The following is a 21,779-nucleotide window of genomic DNA, read 5'->3' as shown; positions in this document are numbered from 1 at the left end:
CCTACTTCGTAAACGACGCATGTTGCAAAAGCCTCGGAATTATTCTTTAGAATTCCAGACACGAACGTTATTTCCGGATGATCACCTTTCAATGCAATTATCTTCTTGTTGCAGATTTCGGATTCTATGCAGGAAGCGAGGCATGTCGAAAACTTATAAGTCGTTCAAAGCGAACTTTCCCAAAGCGGAAGTTTCCTCCCACTGACAATCGAGCAACTTCTCATACAACCAGCAGGATATAGACAGCACACCCACATACACAGGTAAGCCATTAGCAAAATTATGCAATGTGCAATGCTCTGAAAGTTATGTAAATGTACAGAAAATTTCTCTCGCTCTCTAAATTCTTTGAAGTGGAATCCCACTCTAAAAGTGTGAAAATCCTGCCAGTCTTGATAAAGAGAGAGAACAGGATTTTCACACTTTTAGAGTGGAATTCCACTCTTTTAGATGAAATTCCACTCCAAAAATTTTAGAGAGCGTATTTGTTAAATTTTTAAAAGATTTCCGATTAAATGTTACAACTAAAATCTGAAAATCTCAAAAACGGGTTTTTTCCACTTCGACATATTAACAGTTAATACATCTAAAGCCTTTTATATCTTGTTTAATGACTTCTTGCATATTTCTACTATTTTCCTTATTATAATTTAGCAACATCAATCACAAAGAAAATATTGCACTATATTTTAATAATGATAAAATTAAGCATTATACCTTATAATTATTAATAATTATAAAATATTTTAATTATAAATATAAAATACTTTATAACTTAATAATTATATAATTAAAGTATTTACTATTTTATCATAATTTCCGTTTTCTCGAATGATATTTCAGTCACAGTTTTCTCCGGCAAAATCGATTAATCAATATCTAATAATCGCGTTTCATATTTAATAATCATGTGTATGACGCTGCAATAATGCGTGAACGCTCCTTTCTCCTCGTGGTGCAGCGGTTTACTTACGTAATAGTTTACTGCTATATGCTGTGTAGCAGGCCGCAACTTTGTTAACGATGTTGTTACCAGTCTCTGTTCAGAGGTTTCTCAGTTGATTCCACAGAGTCGCGCGCTATACGCAAACACCTCGCGATTAGATCGGCTGCAAAGAGTTATTTATCATTGACAGATAGGTATAACGGTCATCGATGGATCAAGATCGGCTGTCATCTCGAGCGTCCGATCTTTTACGGTGTTGTGAAATAACGTACAAATGTTGTTTTATAGTCTATCATCGTTTATTGTATAAATATATCACCAAATAATATTATGTAGTAAGATTGCGTCTGCGTAACGCGAGAAAGAATGCGATAGAGATCGAACGGAAAGGCTACCATGAGAGGAAAGGAAGAGGTACGGGCAAAAAAAGAGGAAAAAACGATACGGTGAACTTAAAAAAAAAGAGAAATATATATGTAACTTGTATTGCTGCACCGAGAAGTTTTCATGACGCAAGCAAGAAAAGCCGTATATTTTCTTGGCAGAAGCAACAAAATAAGTGGCAAACCACCCGCCATACTTTTTCTACTCGCGTAGATCGAATGGGAAGGGAAAGCAGGTCGCAAGTTCGATCCTGAGAGCTTCGTCATCGCGAGTGCATTCGCTCTTCTTTTTTTCTTTACATAATATAGTAAAAATATATCTCTTCGATTTCTAGGAAATATTATTATCAATAGCATCATGATAATCGTCGTCATCGTTATTATTAATATCAACCTCAATTAGCTTATGTATCACTAGAACAATGGAAAATTGTGCACCCTTCCTTTACACACTACACCAAAGCTTCGAGACCATAGCTTTGAAAGAAATTTTTTACGTTATTTAAGAAATAAATTTCTTCATAGTATATTCACCCCATTGGAGAGAATACTCAATAATAATATTGAATAATTGAGTTTCTGAATTCTTTCATGAACATTATATTCAAATGTCGAGATATAAAATTTTTTTTTTCGTAGAGCTGTGCTCTCGAATGCTATCCGGAGGGTGATTTTCTTTCGGCTTAATCGATGAATCCACAGGTAAGGGAAGGCCTCATCATTTTGATTCTTCGATCGCAATCGCACGCCCGTGCTTTCTAACAACAAATAGGAAAATCTATATCGGACGTTCACACGATCTTCAGAGTGATGGAATTGCCCCATTATATTATGCATTTGTGTATTAATCTCGACAATTTCGTACGCATCCGTCTCGCGCGGTTAAGTCGTTCGATCACGCAACAGGAAACAATTTACCTTAGGCATCTATCCTACGTTAACGATTCAATGCAATCACGTAAATATCTTGCGAGAGAAAGAGTTAAAACAGATGTCTTTCGACATGTAATGCATAAAATATTTTAGTAAAATTTTAGTAAAATTCCCGCGAGACATCAACGGCTTGTACACGATCATTAATCTGCGTATGAATTTTTGGAGGGATTCGCGTTCCCTCGCGGAACTAACTGCGTCGAGGCAAAGGAACTTTCCCTCACCCGAAAGACTCGGGCACAACCCTGAAAATATTATATACATCATCTCTTCTACATCGCTTCTCTACCTTTCGTCTAACTTTCTTCCTTTTATTATGGCAAATACGGAATTATTCGTTGCTCGAACTTTCGCAATTCGGCTGAAAAAACAAAACAGGAAGAGAAAAAAGAACAAGCATCCTCGCGCATATGCATAGAATCGTACTTTCAGTCGCGCGCTTAGCACCAAATGAGATTTTATTTTACTACCGAGTTAGTTATTTGACTCGACGTGATTGCACGTGATGTAAAGGAAAGTAAAAAAGTTACATTGCTAAATGCGCGATGAGAGTGCCGTTATTTTCTCGTTCTGGCAACAAAAAAGTTAATACGGAGAGAACGTTCAACGACGATCGTAACGATTGCGTACGACTAATAACATTTTATAGTAACGACCAAAATTCGACCGTTGTCCACGTAATATAAGCATCTAACAAAAAGATAAAATTCAACAATGCCAATATATTCAGCACGTGTAGGCCTATTCACAACTGAAGTTGTCGTGCGCCGCACATTAATGCATACGTATTACTTTTTACTACTTTTAAGATATAAAAAGTATATGTATGTACAATGTGTGCAATAAGGAAAGAGAAAGATGCTCATGTAATGTATTTTATAAAATTTTTTTCTGTTTCTTTGTAAAATTTTTCAAAAGTCATATATATTCTTAAGTCAGAAAAAAGTTGTCTAACAAGCGAAAAATCGAATTTCGATTATTGCTTCGGTCGCTTGTGCTACGGCAAGTGTTCTAGAATTTCCGATGAAACTCCCGAGGCATTATAAAAATCTCAAACTAAAAATCAATATAGGCCGTCATTTGTAAAATTTAATTTGAGAAAAGACAAATCATTTATGTATTAATAAGCTTCGCTTTATTATTAATCGTCTTTACTTTCTCTTTTTTTTTTAATTGAAGAATTGAAGTTGTCTTTTGCTTTTTAAAAGTTCATCTAAAACAATTTCGATAAAATCATCTAAAATTTTTTGCGATAACTGCACGACGGGAAAATTTTTTTATCTTCTTATCTAATTACGTCATTTTAAAAAAACGTATCAAATAGATATAAAACGTATGTAAAACGTAAGTAAAATATGCATTATCTCCTATTCAATGCGGAACAATGTATATTAAAATTTTCGGAAAATTGTCAAAAAATCATTTTTATTTTATTTTATTTTTCTCATAGTTTAGTTTGTGATAATAGAATGAACCTATACTGTTTGACAATTTTATTCGTAAATATTACAAATCGCATTTGGTAATGCATAATCCAAATGCTCCGCGTTCTTGGCTTCAAACAGCTCGCAAGACGTCTTCCGGTGTGAGCAGGCCTTAAGGCATCGACCAACGCGCTGATTACGACCATTTCGATCGATACTCGATCCCACGGCTTCTTCCTGATCGGACGTCCTTTTCTCGTCGATCACAGATAATTGCTAGCTGACGAAGGCTGCAATTATTGCACGCCGACTTCCGCAATTTACTCGCCAATCGTAAATGCGAGTCAATCTTTTTTCAAACGGGCTCATTAGGGCTTAAACAACTTTGGCGAAGACACCGCGATCTCCAGAAGGCGCAGTACCAAATTCGACTAATTGATTTAAATTCCTACAGTTTGATCGTCCTGCTCCGTACGCTTCATCGATCCGCGAATTTAATATTATACTTCGTGTCGCTCGAAAATTTCGTCGAACAATCACCACGCAAGCCCTAAAACGAATCCGTGGCTTGTTGAATCTTCAGTATCGCATCGGCTGCCAGACACCGGTGGTTTCGTCCCGACGGTAATAGTGAGGTCTGTTGTCTCGGAAAACGGTGACGGCCGGAAATTGATTGTCTTGGATATACTTGAGCGTCGCCCGTACCTGAAACAGGAATTTGTCTCTGCTTAACGGCGCGTGGGAAACGCGGCGCGATTAGATTTGTCTAATGCTTTCTGCGTCCCCGCTTTCGTGATCCCCTCGAGGAGCTCACGATAACGATGTCGCATAGTGTTTCAAATGGTGTTACCTGCGATACGAAGTGTGGTTGCTCCACTTCCGGTGACGTAGACAGGTGCTGCAGGATGAACTGATCGGTTTGCGCCAGCCAGAGATCCACGCCACGCAGGGGGTCGTAGTTAAACGGGCCGATTCTAAGTAATCCCAGAGCGCAATCGTATATGTCCAAAACCTGTGCATATAAACAGAATATACACGTACAACGGAATGTACCGCATTAAATTTGATATCGCGCTTAATCAAATAATAATATTATTAATCGATTAAGTGCAATTATAAAATTTTATATATTTAATATTATTAGTACTTAATTTATCCATTTACATATTGTGTAATTGAAAGCTATAACTTTTTTTTTGTTTTACGTGTAAGCCATTAGTCTCTTATCCAGCTACAATAATGTCGCTAATGCAAACGTTGCGTACACGCACCTGTTGACCCCCGGTCAATTGTCTGGCGCACCTCAATGCCTGATCTGGGCCTTTGTCGGGGAAAGTTGCGGGAAAGATTTCGCCCGTCTTCACGTTCAGGCCGATACCGTAGATCAGCGGCCAATGAATTCCACCTCTCACGGTGGTATTCAGCTCGCCAACGCAGCACAGCGTTAGATCGATCTCCACCGGTTGTTTGTGAAACGCGGCTAGAAGATCGATACGATTAATATCCTAAGACGAGGCCGAAGGTGGCAATTTTTATATATTATCCAACTTAACAATTGCTCGAAAAACTCCAGTTTTTCTATGTAATTCAATGTCGTTACTCTAGCAAAGTTTAATTTCGTTCTCGACCTTAATTGTTTTTTTTTTTTCTCCAAGAAACCTGACGTCGTAATTTAAAATTCAGTTCGTTTAATTTATTTTTTTAATTTATTTCGAACAAAATGGACAAATGATTTAACTCACTACGTTTACGAACAAGGACAGGAACAGAGGATAGAGAATATAATTATATCTTCTAGTTTCTACGTATTCAGTAAAATTCTCGAAAGACTTTCTGAGCTATAGATATTGCATCAAAGATACATTTCCACGTACAAAGTATATTGTAGAATAATTCCTCGGAGTAGTTTCTCGGATCGGAATAGCCGCCGACCAACTGCAGTTCTAGGCGACCTTCGGGATATCCGAGGGCGAGTTCCGTTACCCTCTGGATCATTGCCGCCGCGGCATCTTCCGTTCCGGAGCCGTCAAGATGCGCCAGAGCGGCGGCGCCCGAGCCTAAAATCCAATATTCAAAGATACGATATTCGAGGTCCTCGTGATACTAAAACTGAATACGCGGTTCTTTATTACAAGCGGTTACATATAATGATCAGCGGTGGGTAGTATCTAGATACATGTAAAGAAATGCATTTTATGTATCTGCACCTGTATCTAAGATATAGAAAGAAAAACATCCTGAGGAAATTCCTGGGGACGTCCTGAGGACATCCCGAGGACTTTCCTGGGGACGTTTCTAGGAAACAAGACGTAGTAACGATTAGAAACTTGTAAATTTTCTTGCGATGTTAAAAGAGACATTTAAAATATCTGATCGAGCGTAATAAAAATGCCTCGCACGTTGATTGCGAAAGCGATAATAAATAATTTTAATAATAATTAATTCTGAGCGTTTGTCCAATTCTTGCACGAGAGCAAAGCGATGAAGAGCTGACGGGAGAACAAACTCGCGATAAAAGAACTTTTATGTCGCGAACTGTTACTTAATTACGTACTTTCGCAGTCGCTTTCTACCTCGGCCATTATTCACGCGCAACCTTAAGACGATCGGAGCCACCCAGCTAGTGTCGCGATGCACTGTCGTCTCAGCAGGAGAAAGCTAAAGGGAACTCATATCCGATAGCCTCGTTGAGAAATATAGTACAATACAATAGGCTTTTTCGTACAATACGAGATGTTATCGTTCGGAAAAATTTAAAATATTAAAAAGAAATTGTATGATTTGTATCAATTATAAGTGTGGGATTGACGAAATACGCTTATCGAAAAATTATCGTATAACGCGAGAGCACGCGAGATTATAGCGACTTTTTACTTGTTTTTTTTTTTGCTAATATTAAGAAACGACGTCATGGAAAATTGCGCAAGTAGCTCGTCGCAAATCATAAATCGCAATTATTTCTCTGAAGCCCTTTAAGCTTGCTATCGTGGCAGGGTATTTAAATGACTTTGTAAAATGAAACGTGAATCGTAATGTCAGCACGTTTTCCTTCAAGCTCGAATGACGGAACTGGTTCTATTAAACGTCTTTTCGAAAGAAGTAACGTTTCGTATTTTACGCGATACTTAGTCGTTATATCATGGAGGAGTCAATGATCGCGGAGAAGTAAATCTATTGTGTGCCTGAACAAAGGAAATAAAAAAGCGATGTAACGGAAAGCCTGAAGATGATCACGGACGTCACAGTTCTCGTTTAGCGATATTTCACAAGTTTTTGCTCGTTAGCTCCGCGACTGATTTACAGATCGAGACAGGCAGATTGTGATTAGATTTCCCATCTTTTTTTCTCCCTCAATTCTTTACTTCCCTTCTTCTTTCAAAATTCACACTTTCACACTTGAAAAATTCCGTATTAAAATCTTTTGTCATTTTCTCGTGAAATGACTCTCCAACGAGATGCACATAATCTTCGTTGATATTTTGAAATTTTAGTTTTTCAACTTAATTTAAATTTTTCCTTAACTAAAATATCAAGGTAAAATTTCAGAATTACAGTTGATTGAAATTGAAGATTTCCGCGTCAATTAGACTCCTGATACTTAATCAAATAATTCTAATAACTTCTTAAAAACTTGGAAATTCAGTTTCCTTACGGGATAAAAATCTTAACGCGAAAAAGCTTTTTACTCTCTATCATATCAGAAACCAATTTTAATTTCGTTTAAAAATCTGACATACGTGTTAAAAAAATTGGTGACGCGGTACTGCGATATACTCTGTGAATTTCGTTTTAAATATTAACCAACTACGCGATACCAATCGAACAGACGCGCTTCGTCATTGCGTTATTCCGACCTCTTTTTCTTTTCATTGTCGTGCCGCAAGCGGTCATTTATATGCAACCGGCAGCTATTTTATAATGAGCACGATTGTACTTTCAAATATACTCACCGGAATGCCTGACGACAACGATTATGCATGTGGTCATGTCGTCCGAACCGAGGATGCTCACGTTCTCTGTGAAGAGAAAAAAGAATAATCGAATACGGCGCTTCGAGAAATGTTAGAATTATTCGTCTCAATGTGGTAGGAACTTTCCAGAATTATATAAGGCAAACGTTTGCCTGTTTCGTATATACGTTCTGACGGTTATTTTATAGAGAAAGATATCAAGATCTCTCACGTTTGCAAGAGAAACGATATTCTTATTATTATTATTATTATTCTTGTATTAGGTTGCATCTCGCTTTCACCTTTCCTCAAATGATTATCGCACTGTCATGCGTCGCAAAAATTGTAAAATTAAAAATTTCTTTTAACGAACACGAGTGATGCATTTATGCAATTCGTCAATTCGGCGTATTCAGCATATTTTCAACATAAAATGTTATATTTATACATTATGCTGCGTTACGCACGAGAGTAATGGTCGCTTTTTATGCGATAACTTTTTATTTGTCGTTAAAGATTGCTGATAAAGATTCAATATATATTCCGAGAAAAAGATAAGGAAATCGTTATTGCGAAACACGACCAGCTTCGTCAAGATTTGACGAAGCACGTGGAAAGATATATACCACCCCCCTCGTTATGAGATTCACCGCACCGTTGTTATTGCGATATATAACAAATCTTGGTTATTTTTGAAAGTTACACTATCACTGGAAAAATTGGACTGTAATTACAGTTGCCCGATAACGCGCAAAATAATGCTCGGCATCCGCTGGTTTATCGCTCGCGCGGCTGTTTGTTTTTTATTTTCATAATTTAAGCGTAATCACAGCTGGTAGGTTGGCGGATTGCACCAATCCCGCGTTATCGCGGCAAAAGTAGCCGATAATATTCGATATCTTTTTGAGAACTAACATGGAGATCGCGTGGCTATTGCATCAGTAACGTATTCTTCCCCGGCTAGATACCGCGAGAGATTTTTTTTCTTTAAAAGATCACGCTTTTCTCTCCATGCAGAGATGACTGATCCGCACAGTCATTTGAAGCTAGCAAACCATGTATTCGATACACTGTAGACACTAACGTTTACATACCATATACGTATTTTGTGAGCGACAGTGTAATAAACATTTGAGAAAAGAGGTGAAAGCCAGACATCTAATTTAAAAATGTAAAAAAACTAATTTAAAAATAAATTAATCTAATTTAAAAATAAAAAAAAAATAAGCGCGAAAAAGCACAAACGTTGGCCGGGGCAGCGCAGTCATTCGGATTCATCGAAAGAGCTGTTTGTTCGTGCTTGTTTTCTTGGATCCAGTTTGCGGAGACGCATCGAGATGCATCGAATACTTACTGTCGTGCGGCAGCGTCGCAGCCATTTCTCGTTGTTGGACGTAGAGGAGGCCCACCGGGCCCACGAGCTTCGCCGGCATCGAGTGCAGCTGGGCCGCGCTCTCGCGATATACCGGATGAGCCGCGTACAGGGACCTGCTGTCCGCGGGAATCTCTTCCTGCAGGACCACCCCGCCCACCACCAGCACCATCCTGCGAAAGCGAAACGAAAGCGATTTAGCGAGACAAAAAGGCAAACGCGTTTGAGGTGTTAGACGAGTAAAAGACGACCTCTGCACACGTGCGTGCGTTCGACACGCATTAATTTCGCGGAACAATACGCTCGCGAGCGATTAATAATTTATGTCAGCGACGGCCATTCCTCGTCGTTTAGTTACCATTTTATTTCCCCATTGACGCATGCGGTCTTGGAAATTAACGCACGAGATTTTCTTATCGAACAAAGTTCAAATTTGTCCAGGAAGTACATTGAAAAACGTACCTCGTGGGTTTTGCGGTTGCCTGCATATCATCTTCGTTACTCAACCGTAAAAAAAAAATGTTAATACAGCGTCTAGAATACAAGCGCAGCTTGCGACGCAGTTGAGCGGTATTTAAAATTTAACTGCACTTTACATTTGCAATAATCTTAGCCAAGTTGCAGCTACTCTCTTTGAAAAATTAAGGTCGATCACACATAAAGGTTCTGAACCGAAAGCGGTGTCGTTTCCGCTGCGTGGGACACGCACCTTCCTGTAAGTCATTTGCAAAGTGACTGGCGCGGTGCATGTGATCTTGCGTGATAAATCACAACGGGCGGATCATTAAAATTAATTTACGACAACTGTAAAGCGAAGCAGTTGTCGCGCGATGCAACAGGCGGGTGTTAAACGTCGTGCGCGGCTGGCTTATCGTGGATAAATTCGCTCTTGTGGGAGGAGAATCGCCCTCGCCGTCTTTCATCGTTAACAATGGGACGCTCGGGTGGTGGTATCTCGTACGCACAATCTCGGGACTGGACATTGTGTGACAAAGCTAATTAGAATATCGACAGAATCGAGATTGCACTGTCGGCGCCACGCGCATCTCATCGATGTAATGGCGTTAATCATATTAACAAACGCCGTTGATTTAAACAAATTGCAAAATTGATCTCCAATTAATTTTGTTATCTATCACGTCGCGAACGACTTTACTAGATACTGTAAACTCGACGTTAATTGCAATATTGATATTAAATCTAAAAAGTGAAAAAAATCATCGCAAAACAGAGAATCCAATTACTAAGAACAAGGCGCAACTAATTGGATGACGAGTGTCTCTTTAAAAACACTAGTCGCGCATCCTCGTCTTTTTACAATAATAAATTTCTAAGTCGCGTTATTAATTAAAAAAATCACCGTCTCGCTGATTAGAGCGAGCATCGCCATCGATCTTCCTTCGATACGTATTGGCAAAAGAGCACAGAATGACGCGATGAGAAACGAGTTTTTTTTTATTAATAAAAATAAAGAGAAGAGAAGAGACAGACTTTGCGAGGAACGCGCGCGCGTCACGCGTTTAAATGCAGAATGATCGCCAATTATGTCGACGGCGCTCGCAGAACGAAAGGAACGCCGCGAGAAATATGAGATTTTCGCAAAAACTCGTCGCGGCGTCCTCGTGTGCGGCGCGATTCGTGGCAAGGACTAAAATAGATCCTCGGCGTGTTGTGCAGCTGCTTCTGCGAATGTGCAGAAATACGCGCGAGCGAAGCAAAGCTGTCCCGCCCGTTCTTTTCTTCTCTACAACAATTTTTAACGTTTTCAATTCACGCGCGAACCCAATTGCAATACGAGAAGAACGCTACGCTGCTGATTCTCAGCACAAATTTCTGCAAAATTTGATACCACAAACTTTAAATAAGTCCGTTTTTTTTTTCTTCGACCACGACGCAATAATATCTGTTCGTTACTGTCGACATAATGATGTGAAGATGCGAATTGCAATCGATCTTTCAGATCTCCCTGCGAGGAGATACAGAGTGGTGCAAATTAAAGGATCGTTTATTAATGAAACGAACATAGATTTCATGCGTGCTTAAATATAAATCCCAAGTGCGCGTGCACTTTGCATTCACGATGTTTGCGGTTAACTCAACTTCAATTGCTGTCCCCGTAAGATCCGTAATTATATCTCGCGTTCTCCTCGCCGCTCTAGAAAACGGAGGAACAGAAAATTGCAGCGACCAGCCCGGCGGTATCTTACCCGCGAGCCGCGTACAATATACGTTTCGGTATTAGGGAGCACGGTACTGTAATCTAGATGAGATAATTGCATGTTTTGTATTCGGTGGAAATATCGCGGCTTAATTATACGGCGTGCGACATGCGATGCATACCACTCCGTTGCTCGCTCGCTAGGAGCAATTTCGTGTTTCGGGATTCATTCCATAAACGATGTATAGTACGCCGCCGCGTGAAGATCTTCCATCTGCTCCAGGCCGGAGTAATTTTGGAATTTTTGGAGATTTACGCAAAGCTCCGCTGTAAACTCCCTCCCCAATGGCATTAAATCTGATTTCATACCGTTTTATTTCTGTATACGTATTGCCGTTAAAAATTATCTTCACGTGGCATACGTACTTTGAAGGACATAAAAAGAAAAGTGTAAAACTTTGAAAATGAAATACATTTTTTTTATTTTTAAAGTTTTATACCTTGGAATTCTTACGTGGCGATATAAAAATCTCTTGCGTTAAGTCGCCGGGGCGCACGAACGCAGAATTTCCACGAAATGGACCATCACGTTGGCAAAGCATCGTGGTACTTAAACGCGTAGTTAGCGAAATTAAGAGTGGCACGCTAAACGAACGTAAGAAGTACGCGGCACATTTCGCATTACGAAATACTCTCGTCCGCGTAATTGTTGCGCGCGGCCGGAGAGAAACGGCTTACGTGTAATTAGTTGTATCACAGGTAGCTCTTCGTATAATAATGAGATGAACGAGTGGCGGTTATCGCTCGGTTCTTTCGAACGCGAGCAGTCACGTGGAGGCTGCGTCTATGCTGACGCATCGTTCGCAAGAAACCGACATTATCGCGTGACATCCGTGCATTCGATATCGTCGTCTCATATGTTATGAATATTATTCAGGGAAAACCGCTCGCAGGCGCGAGTTTACATGTCGCGACATTATTATATCAATTTCTCGCGGTGCAATATCGCATCCATAACAGACGCGTTGCGACACGCTGTTTATACGTGCCACTATCACATGATTATCGCACGGATTGCGTCAAATTCCAATGATTTATGAAATATTAGTTATAAATAAAATAAGACGCGATAGCGGGTTCATCGAAACTAAGATTATAAATATAGAATATTATTTAAATAATTATTTCACGGCATAAATTACTTATTTCGCTTTAGGAATTGCGTAGCGCCAGCTTACCTTACACTTTACTTTTTTTTAGTTGATTTTTTTTACTACCGAAGCCTATCCGAGAGTAATGATTACGCTCAGGCGCGATAGGATAACATATGAGAGCGCGTCCGAACTTACAGTCCTTGTTAGATTATCGAAACGTTATTCAGATTCTATGAGCACTTAAGTAATCAGAGAAAAGATTTCAACGACTTTCTATCTCACTTTTACTGTCAGTCGATGTTTCCCGAGATTCAAGATACGCCACTAAATATCCGTCACGCGATGTTCTTGAATTCATTCACAAATGTCTTCCATCGTCGTCACTTCGATAAGCATCTCGATTTTACCGATTTATCGTCAATTCGAGCCGCACTGATCTCTCGGTTTTAAGACTCACGGATAGTTCGATCCGCGTCTCAATGCGATTTGCACTCAATCATAGTCCATGAATCGATCGCGGCGCTTCGACGAATCTTGAATTTCGAAGTTCCGAACGCGCCAATCACTTCCGGTTTATAGAGATGCAGTCGAACGACGGGGACCGGATGATCTCGCCACCGCCGAACCAATATCTAGCCGAGCCGCGACTAAATTCGTCCGCGCAGTTTTCATTCAGTCGTCGTCGACTGTCCCGGCGCTCATTAACAAATCGCGTTAATTATGGACTCTGTTATCAGCCGGCGCGGCGATTGGACGGCTTGGCGGAGGCGGTGGGACGGGTTAGAAACCAAGAGGGACCAATCGGAGCCGGCTGGTCGATCGGACATCGGGCACCGCGAACGAGAAAATAACATGTTTGGCTCTGTCGGCAGGGCTTAGGAATCGAAATCGCCTCGCGGCCCCACTTCTCTCTCTTTTTTTTCTTTTTCCCCTTTTTAAACTTTTTCTGCTTGCACCGGCGCGGCGGCCAGCCGACTGGCGCGGTATTTCGTAGGAGCGCCCGTTTACGGGGTAGCCGAGAAGTTTAGATCATCGCAAGTCAAATTTACGAACAACGCGATTTGTCCCTAACAGCTAAAAGTTGTACGTGATATTAAAATTCGTAACATTAATTTATTAGCGGAAAAACATTATACAGATAATACAGTATTTTGTAAAAAGTTGGCGAATTAAATTTATTCTACACTGACAATGAGAAAAAAATTTGTAAAAAAAGTAAAATAGTTCGATACGATCGGCTGAACATTGGGCTGATTCAACAGTTATTTAGTTGCACAAAAAAGTTCGCAAATAGTTCATTCATGTCAACCAATCAAATTTGTTTAATCAAGACTTAATTAAACCAACTCAACATTTATTTGCACGTATCGGATTAAATATTTTAATTCTTCAACAAATTTTTTTCTCAGCGTACAAATTTAAATTGCTAATTATTTATACAGATCCTCAAAGAGAAAACATAATAATGAGATCTGAACGGTTTCGCGGTGCGTTGGAAACTTTTCGAATATAATTATGGATAGCCGCGCATTGAAAGTCTTTTTTTGCTCGTGAAAGAGCGACCAAGTGGAGAAGCGGACGATATGATAGTATCTGAATATATGTAGATATATGGAGGGAGGTCAACTTGCGCGTATATTTTTACAATGAAGAGCAAAGGATACCTGAACGGCCTGAATAGGCAGCTGCGGACTCAATCTGGATCCATAGATCGCGCATGGAATAAGAACAAAAAGAGACATAAATAACTGACTTCGCTTGGCGATAGAATAAAGTTCCCGAGCGAAACTTGCGGTCTGAATAGAAAAAGAAAACGATCCTCCGATTGAGCATCTGCAGGGACCGGTTTCACTGGCGTCGGTTAATTCTAATGTTAGCTTATTATTTGCACTTATTCTTTTTATATTACACATCGTAACTAAAATTTTAGAAGATTTAAAAAAAAAATAAGTTTGATTAACTCTAATCTTCCTTAATTCTTGGAATAACGCGGAAGACGAGTCTGATTCGACGATTATAAAATGCTCCAATTTATTGTTTCATCGATAAAGTTTTTACTTATTTTCGATCATAAAAACAAGAAGGAAGAATGTGCTAATAATTCGATTATAATTCAATTTACACATTCAATTTTATTAGATGTAAAAAAAAAAGAATAAAGTGCTCTTCTCTCCCCTTCGCATCAGTTCATTTTTAAAACGTTTATTTAAGCTCTCTCCTCGGAATAATCGATTCAAATATATACGAGAGAGAGAAGTCACGTTCTCCTTTGCAGCTAATCTGAACGGTGGCATCGCGCCGCTGAAGTCATTAGTCTACCTAAGCCTATGTTAATTTCTTTCCTCTTTTAAAGCTATTCCGTATTTGTTCGATTCGGAGCGACGCGATAAAATCGCACGGGAGTACGCCATGCATGTATTGTACAGCATGACATCAACAGCACTTGAAAAGAATAATCTATGTGAATTTATTTAGCTGGCACATCTGTTATTTGAATTCTTGCGCTGACGCAAGAATTTAAATGACGCCAGAAGAGAATAACAATAAATTTTGACTATTGAGACTATTAAAATAAGAAGTTTATCCCATCGAGGCGCATTTCGAATAAATAAACATCAAGGGGTTAAAAAGATTCACCCTTCGGAAGACCGGTTGCCACGCGGGGAGTTCTCGTACAAACTAGTGTCGTGACAGCGTGAACGACAGCCTTCCGAGTGTAATCGCGACCGATCGAGGGATCGAAGATCTCTACTCCGAGACATCAGCAGCCACCCTCGAGGAAGCCGTGCGAGCAGAGCGCGAAGGGAGGGCGACCTCGGGGACGCGATACCATCTCGACAAGGCGGGATTAGGCGCGTAGGAAACGTGTTATCGACGTGATCTCACGGACGGATCGACAGACGGACGGGCGGGCGGGTTTCTCGGGAAAGAAATGCCTTTACATCAGATTAAGGCGCGATCTCGGGCGCGGGATCTTCCGCGATCCTCGCCGGAACGAATCGCGGTGTGCCCGTGCGATACCGGGTGGAGAAGCGGAGCAACTCTTTTGCCGGCACGCCCCCTCGTTCCCCGGATCGATCCCCCGGACGATTTACGGCGGGAATCGATTTGATCGACGATCAAGAGGACCGCGCGGCGCGCTCTCGCCCTGCGCCGGCTCGACTCGCCTCGCCGTATGTCGAGCAGTATTTCTTTGGCTGCGAGAGAGGGACGGAGGTATTAACCCTCTTGGACGGCTTTTAACACTCGGTACTCGCTGATTAATGCCGGCCGTACTTTTCCGTGTAAACGCGCGAACTGAATTTATCGCATTCGAGGCGAAGCTCGGATGTACCGGATACTGAGACCCGATTCGAAAAGCAAGCAACAGGCAAATCTGCTCGACCCTCTTCGTCTCGAGTTTATTTCCTTTGGAAAAAAAAAGAAAAAATTACACACAGAATCTGATTTAATTTATGGTACTTCTCGGTGTTGGAGAATATGTATAGTAGGTTGAGTAATGTTGACTAAAATTTCATAACAGATTAATATCTCTTAACACAATATTGTTACTTAAAATCACGTAAGTTAATATGTATAAAATTTTGTTCGCGTAGCGTATATTAACTTACGCAATTTTAACTAACAATATTATGTTGGAATATTAATCTGTTATGAAGTTTTTTCTGATATATACATCTTCTATACTGTACCACCAAGAGCAAGTAATTTTTTTCAAGTTATAATTTTTATTCACAGAAGAATGCAGGGTGAACTTGAGAAAAATTATTTGCTCTTAGTACTGCGGCGATATTGTACATCAGAAAAAAGGGCCATCAAACATTAAAATTATATTTTTAATTATATATAATTTTTATTTGGTTAATATTTTCCAGCAACAATCAATCTGTCGAATACGTACTAGTTACTTGCCGTTTTGAATATTTTGAAAAAGGAGGTGCATATTATTAAACTTCAATGTTTCATGCGCAGCTGGATGTAGTGACCATTGTTACAGAATGACGATCCGGAATTCGCAACTCGTTAAAATTTCCAGAAATTGAGAAAAACGCGGTCTTTCGGTCGCGACGAGGACGAGCGACCTCGAGTCGCGAAGACCGAGGATTCCCATGACGCGCGGAAAATTAGAACCGCGCGCGCGCGCGCGGACGACGAGATTATACGGCGCGGTAGGTAGGCAGGCATGGCTATTGTTGTATGCCGACGAAAATTACACTCTTCAAAATCCATTGTATCAGATTGCCGGCCACGCCGGTAGACTTTCTGCGTCGTCCTCGTCGTCGTCGTTGTCGACTTCGTCATCTCCCTCCCCGTCATCTTCTGGGCGTTCGCTTTCGATATAGACCAGGTTTCATGTGATCAGTGTCGCATCGTCCAGATGCATTCTATGCAACGAGATGTTTGCTTTCGAGAAAAAAAGGAGCCGTGTGAAAATTATTGTATATATCTTCATCTTCGTTTTTTTCATGTCATATTTTATATTTTCCATAGTTTTTAATTTTTTTTTGTATATTTATTACATATTTCACATAGTTTATTATAACAAGAAAAATTTTCACAAAGATGCGCTTTCTTCTCTCTTTGCGTTAAAATTACGAGGCAAAATAAAAATGGTTCTCCTCTTCATAAATCTTCGCACTTTTGAATTTTCCGTTAATCACAATTAATTCACGAGCTCCGAGAGATCACATCACGGTAAAATCAAATTCTATATTTTAACGAGAGCGCTTATTTTGAATGTCTCGAGTGATTTAACGTCGGAGTTTTTACTTCGCACCATCGGAAGATAATACGTACATATGCGTGTAAACGAGGGCGATACAAAAATCGAGAAAGCGAAGTCACTAAGATAGCGTCGAGCATAAATGTCTTCTCGCGAGTATCTGGAACAGAGATAAGCACCGCGGAGCGCTAGGATCGGGATATGCAGTTTCCGTTAAGACGGCTCATTGGCTCCGATGGTTATTTGGTTCGATAAATCGACTTTGCGGTTATAAAAAAAAAAATCGCGCAAACACCGATTTCGTGGTTTCGCGAGCTCGCAATATATCGGTCAGAATTAACGCGAATTATCCAGTTTCGTTCTTGTGCAGCCGGGAAATTTTATCGGCACTCTCTGAGAAACACAAGCGGCAATTATTCTAAAAATAAACTTATCTCACTTCGTGAGTATTCGAAAACAATTTACAATCTTTTTCGTCCCTTAATTATCTAAATTGCCAAAATGTCGCAAAATACTGCATCGAAATTCATATTGACGTTCAAAATAATTCAGAGAGAGTGTAATAGGTGATCTAGCGTTCTTTTACTGATTAATCTTTAAATGGCATTTAAACAATAATTAGCATTTAGATAAAATTGATATTTTTTTCTTTCGATATTTCTTTCAATTTTGAAATATTTAAAATGTTTTACGAACTATATAACGCAAATGAAAAACAAATTTGCTGATATTCGACGCTCCTACGGATGTTAATTCCCCCTCGAATTTTCTCGTTTAGATTATTTCATCCGCATCGAATTTAATCGCGAACCGTGATTTAAAATCGCCGTCGCGACATAAGAGCGGATGGAATTACGGCGATATTGGTCGATCGAAAATCAGCGAGATGAGTGTACACAATTATTGAGACGGGGGGAGGGGGAAGGGGGTGAGCAGAGGAGTTAGATGAGAGGAAGCTATTCCCGTTCGGGATACAAAGAAGGTAAAGAGAGGACAGAAAGGGGTCTGAGAGCAAAATGGCGGGGCCCTTCGTGACCGTAATCGGCCGACCGGGAGGAGGCCGCTCGGATCGAGCCACACGGAAATCCACTTGAAAAGTAGCCATTACCTTAATTATTGGTCTTTCTAAGAGGCCGTGGCGGCGAGGCTCAGAATATACGCGGCACTCCGCGTATTCGGTACCAATCGTCGAGGAAATCCCGAAAATCCTTGGCATTTTCTCGCGACATTTCCGGGGCTTGAAAAAAAGAAGCTATAGCTTTGATTAACGATTTCATTGGAAAAGGCTATAATGCCTAAAGAATCAATATTATCTATATCTATTGTATCTTCAACAAAAAGTGCACGTGACGAAAAAATAACGACAACCGCACAAAGCGATCCTGGCGTTTCTGAATCGAAGAGGACTTTATCACATTCCTTTGCAATTACGGCCGGTTCGATGAAAATCCGATTCCTCTCTCGCCAATCGAAGATATCAATCGACGCCCGATAGAAATATGTCGCGAGTAAGGGAAGCGAGGAAGTTGAGGCCAATTAAACCGACGGAAATGAAGGTGGACGAGTCATGGCGAGAAATAAATCGCGCGGGGATAGAGCCCCGAAGCGCTACATATCCGCGCGGATTAATTGCGATCGAGTGAGAGTATCCTTTCGATCGAGAACGGGAAAAGTGAGGTAATTAAAACCAGGGAGGAATTCGAATAAATCGGCAACAGACGGCGACCTCGAGTGGGGGCAGGGTGGGGGAGAGATCGATGAGCCGGGAGTAGATCGACCTTTAATAACCGCGTATCGGCATTCACCGAGGCCGGCTCTTCTCGAGGGAGAGCGGAGACTCTCCAAAAGGATCAACGAAAAAGCCCCGATCGAGCGGAGCATCGCTCACTTAAGGAATTAGCGGTAATGGCGGTGCAGCGCTGCGCAACTTTGTTGCACGCTATTTCATAATGCAACGCTATCGAAAGCAGAGGAGGGAGGGAGGGGGGGGGAGGAATGTGGAGAGTCCACGGGGGTAGGTTAGCGTACCACTGGTAATTCATGATGCTCTTGCACGGGTCGTGCAAGCGAACATCAGCGACCGCTGGAGAACCGATACATCCGAGCATACTTTCGCCTTTCGATTTCGTTTAATGCGCTTTTCTCCGTATCTGTTTTTAGCGAACTCCGTGCGTAATTGAGACTTCATTCAGCAACATTACAGATTTAAATCTGCAAAGATAATCGTGAATTTGGACGGACCCTCCGAAATTGAAGACTAATGACCGCGCGCATCTTTTGAGGAAGATGTACGCGAGACGCGTACATAAACGCGATTGGCAGCGGATAAATGCCGATTTGCCGGTTCCTTTTAAACCGTAATTTTACAGACCCGGGCGTACCACAAGGCTCTCTCGCCCGTTTATTCCTCCCTCTATCTCCTTCGCGCAACGATTACATGCAGAATGCACTCTAGACGCGTATATACGCGCGCACGCATGCACACGCGGCGTGCATCACTCGTGTACACGTACACGGGCAATAATTACCATTCCGCGCGATCGTGGCGCAGTTATTTATTTAAGCGTGCAAAAGAGCCATTAAACGGATGCCTTGCGAGTCACCCTCTTTCCACGCAATGTCGGTATTCTAATGGTCGGGGATTCCGCCGGCGCGCGGACTCGAAGATAGAGTTTGTATCGCGAGATGCTGTGTTCTATTGATCAGAGCAGAGAATGCGAGGCTTATAAATGCCTCCAAGTGCACACGCTTGGATGCTAAAACAACTGCCGTAAAGAACGCCCGCCGGGACATGCGCTTAATTTACCGTCGAAATTGAAATCGAGAATTCTGGTGCAGTTCCTCCGCACGTATACACTAATAAAGAAAATAATTGCGCTGGAAAAGAGATCGTCCTGAAAAGGTTAAGGATCGCTTCGATTTAAAAGCTCTTTTCTTACGTGTGGGCGAGGCATGGTAGCGCCTCGGAGATTTCACGTTCATTAGGGTGTGAATGATGACCGCGCACGGGGACGTTGAGGTAGCTCTAATGCGCGTTAAAATGGCGTCTTCTCCTGTGTCTCGGAACACGAGGACGTAACCGCGGACGGATGTAACCGAGAGCCCCGGTATCGGGCATCACTATGCCATATATAATACGTACACGTCGTCTCGCGGTTGCGGTCCTCAAGCCCGGTTATCCCGATGGAGATCCGTATCTGGTGGTAATTAGGCGCCTAATTAAACCGGTTAATTAATCACAAGCGCGCGTGCATGGAGCCGGACGCGATGTATGGTCGCCACGACCCGATCGTCGACATTTAGAGATCGATTGTGCAAAAATATCTGCGGTGATTGTCGATTGCGTTATATTTGTGCGAGTTATTATTCGCGCTCGACGGCGAAATCTGGCATCGTTCGTCAGTTTAATCAACGGAAATCGCTCGTTTTTATTCGGCGGAATGAACGCCGATCTACTGTGAAAAGACAATTGACAATAATGCCTTTATCCGTTCGACCTGGCATCGGCAAATATTCTTTTTCGTCGGTGGGCACACGTCCCAGCATCAATGGACTCCTGTTTCGCCTGCATCATTTATCGATCTCTTGCGTTCCTCCTCGTGACGGAAAGATTTTCCCGTGGAGGATTCTCATGATTTATTACGAAAATACGAATGTATAGAGGATCTTTGTAAAACCACGTGGTATTGCTATGCTAAAATATTTTCATTTTCTTTCTCACTAATTACGCAGCTAATTATTCGACATTCAATTTCCACTCTCTGTCTTTGAAAATGAATAATTGCGACAATTTGAATTGGATGCTTTCAGACATATTTTCTTTTTTTTTACATCCATAAGATTACGATAAAGCGGCACGAACACGATATAAAAAAATATGATTCCGACTGAAAAAGTCGAATTTTTGCTAGACGAATCTTGCAGAGAAGGCGCCGATTCAAGGCCGTTTTCGTTATTAGTTTAATTTACGTGACAAATTGCCCGCGCCACCCAGACGAAGAAAGACGAGGAGGCTGCAAGTGAGTGCAGGCTGACGGCGAGCGATTAGGGTGATTTGAGTACAGGTAATTAGAAAAACGGACGTGTCCATTACCGGTGCATGTGGGCGATGCCAGCTAATCGGTACGGTCGCCACGGTTTTATTGGTCACTTAGCATCGATTTATGACATGCAATACGTGACTTGCAAAAAGACAGTCTCATTCTTGCTCGTGCCTCACTAGACAGGATATTTCACGTAACGATTACTCATTAGCAAACTTTTCAATTAAAATATATTAACTTTTAACTTATTAACATTCGCTTTTGTAAATAACTCTGCAGTTTTTAGTACCAAAATGTTTTCGATGAAGCAAAGAGTATTTCAAATTAATAAAGTCTAATTTTAAAAAATTTCTTGATTTGTCCAAATTTTGCATCGTTAGCTTTGAAGAGAAAAAAACTATTTTAAATTAGTCTAAAAATTTTTATGGAATATGAGTAGAAAAGGTGCGGAATAAATAGTAAAAGCGTTTTTTCATCCAATTTTATGTTCTATTCTAATGCAAGGTCAATCTAAAATTAGATTTCAGATACAAAAATTTTTACAAATTGTTGTCAATAATCTCTCCCAGACGTCTGTAATAAAATTAGTTCTCTACATTCATTAAAAACATTCATTAATGATTGAAAGGGGATCTGAAACATTTTGCACAAACAAATTAAATTGGGATACATGACGATAATGTGTACGAGCCA

At 40.8% G+C, this 21,779-nt stretch overlaps 2 protein-coding genes across 3 annotated transcripts in view; one reads left to right on the top strand and one right to left on the bottom strand.

The window, feature by feature from the left end:
* Positions 1 to 21,779, top strand: part of LOC105196320 (tektin-3) — a 157,360-nt gene that overhangs the window by 79,227 nt on the left and 56,354 nt on the right. Inside the window, exon 2 of the mRNA XM_039447901.1 lies at positions 115 to 263. The gene's annotated coding sequence lies outside the window, so the exon portion shown is untranslated. The remainder of the gene's footprint in view (positions 1 to 114; positions 264 to 21,779) is intronic.
* Positions 1,227 to 21,779, bottom strand: part of LOC105196325 (protein N-terminal asparagine amidohydrolase) — a 49,102-nt gene continuing 28,549 nt past the window's right edge. The window contains exons 1-7 of one of the 2 annotated variants that reach the window (XM_011162218.3): positions 12,405 to 13,009; positions 8,991 to 9,181; positions 7,637 to 7,702; positions 5,561 to 5,743; positions 4,958 to 5,166; positions 4,537 to 4,698; positions 1,227 to 4,391 (exon numbers count right to left, since the gene is read on the bottom strand). In XM_011162218.3, the coding sequence (XP_011160520.1) occupies positions 4,266 to 4,391; positions 4,537 to 4,698; positions 4,958 to 5,166; positions 5,561 to 5,743; positions 7,637 to 7,702; positions 8,991 to 9,180 (936 nt within the window). In that variant the 5' untranslated portion in view covers position 9,181; positions 12,405 to 13,009 and the 3' untranslated portion in view covers positions 1,227 to 4,265. Of the gene's footprint in view, positions 4,392 to 4,536; positions 4,699 to 4,957; positions 5,167 to 5,560; positions 5,744 to 7,636; positions 7,703 to 8,990; positions 9,182 to 12,404; positions 13,010 to 21,779 lie in introns of those variants that run through there. The other variant, XM_011162215.3, reaches the window with a different exon arrangement.

The sequence above is a fragment of the Solenopsis invicta genome, chromosome 4, assembly GCF_016802725.1.
Source record: "Solenopsis invicta isolate M01_SB chromosome 4, UNIL_Sinv_3.0, whole genome shotgun sequence".
Classification (NCBI taxonomy): Eukaryota; Metazoa; Arthropoda; class Insecta; order Hymenoptera; family Formicidae; genus Solenopsis; species Solenopsis invicta.
Note: the sequence above shows the minus strand (reverse complement) of the source record. Positions and strands in the feature narration are given on the sequence as shown.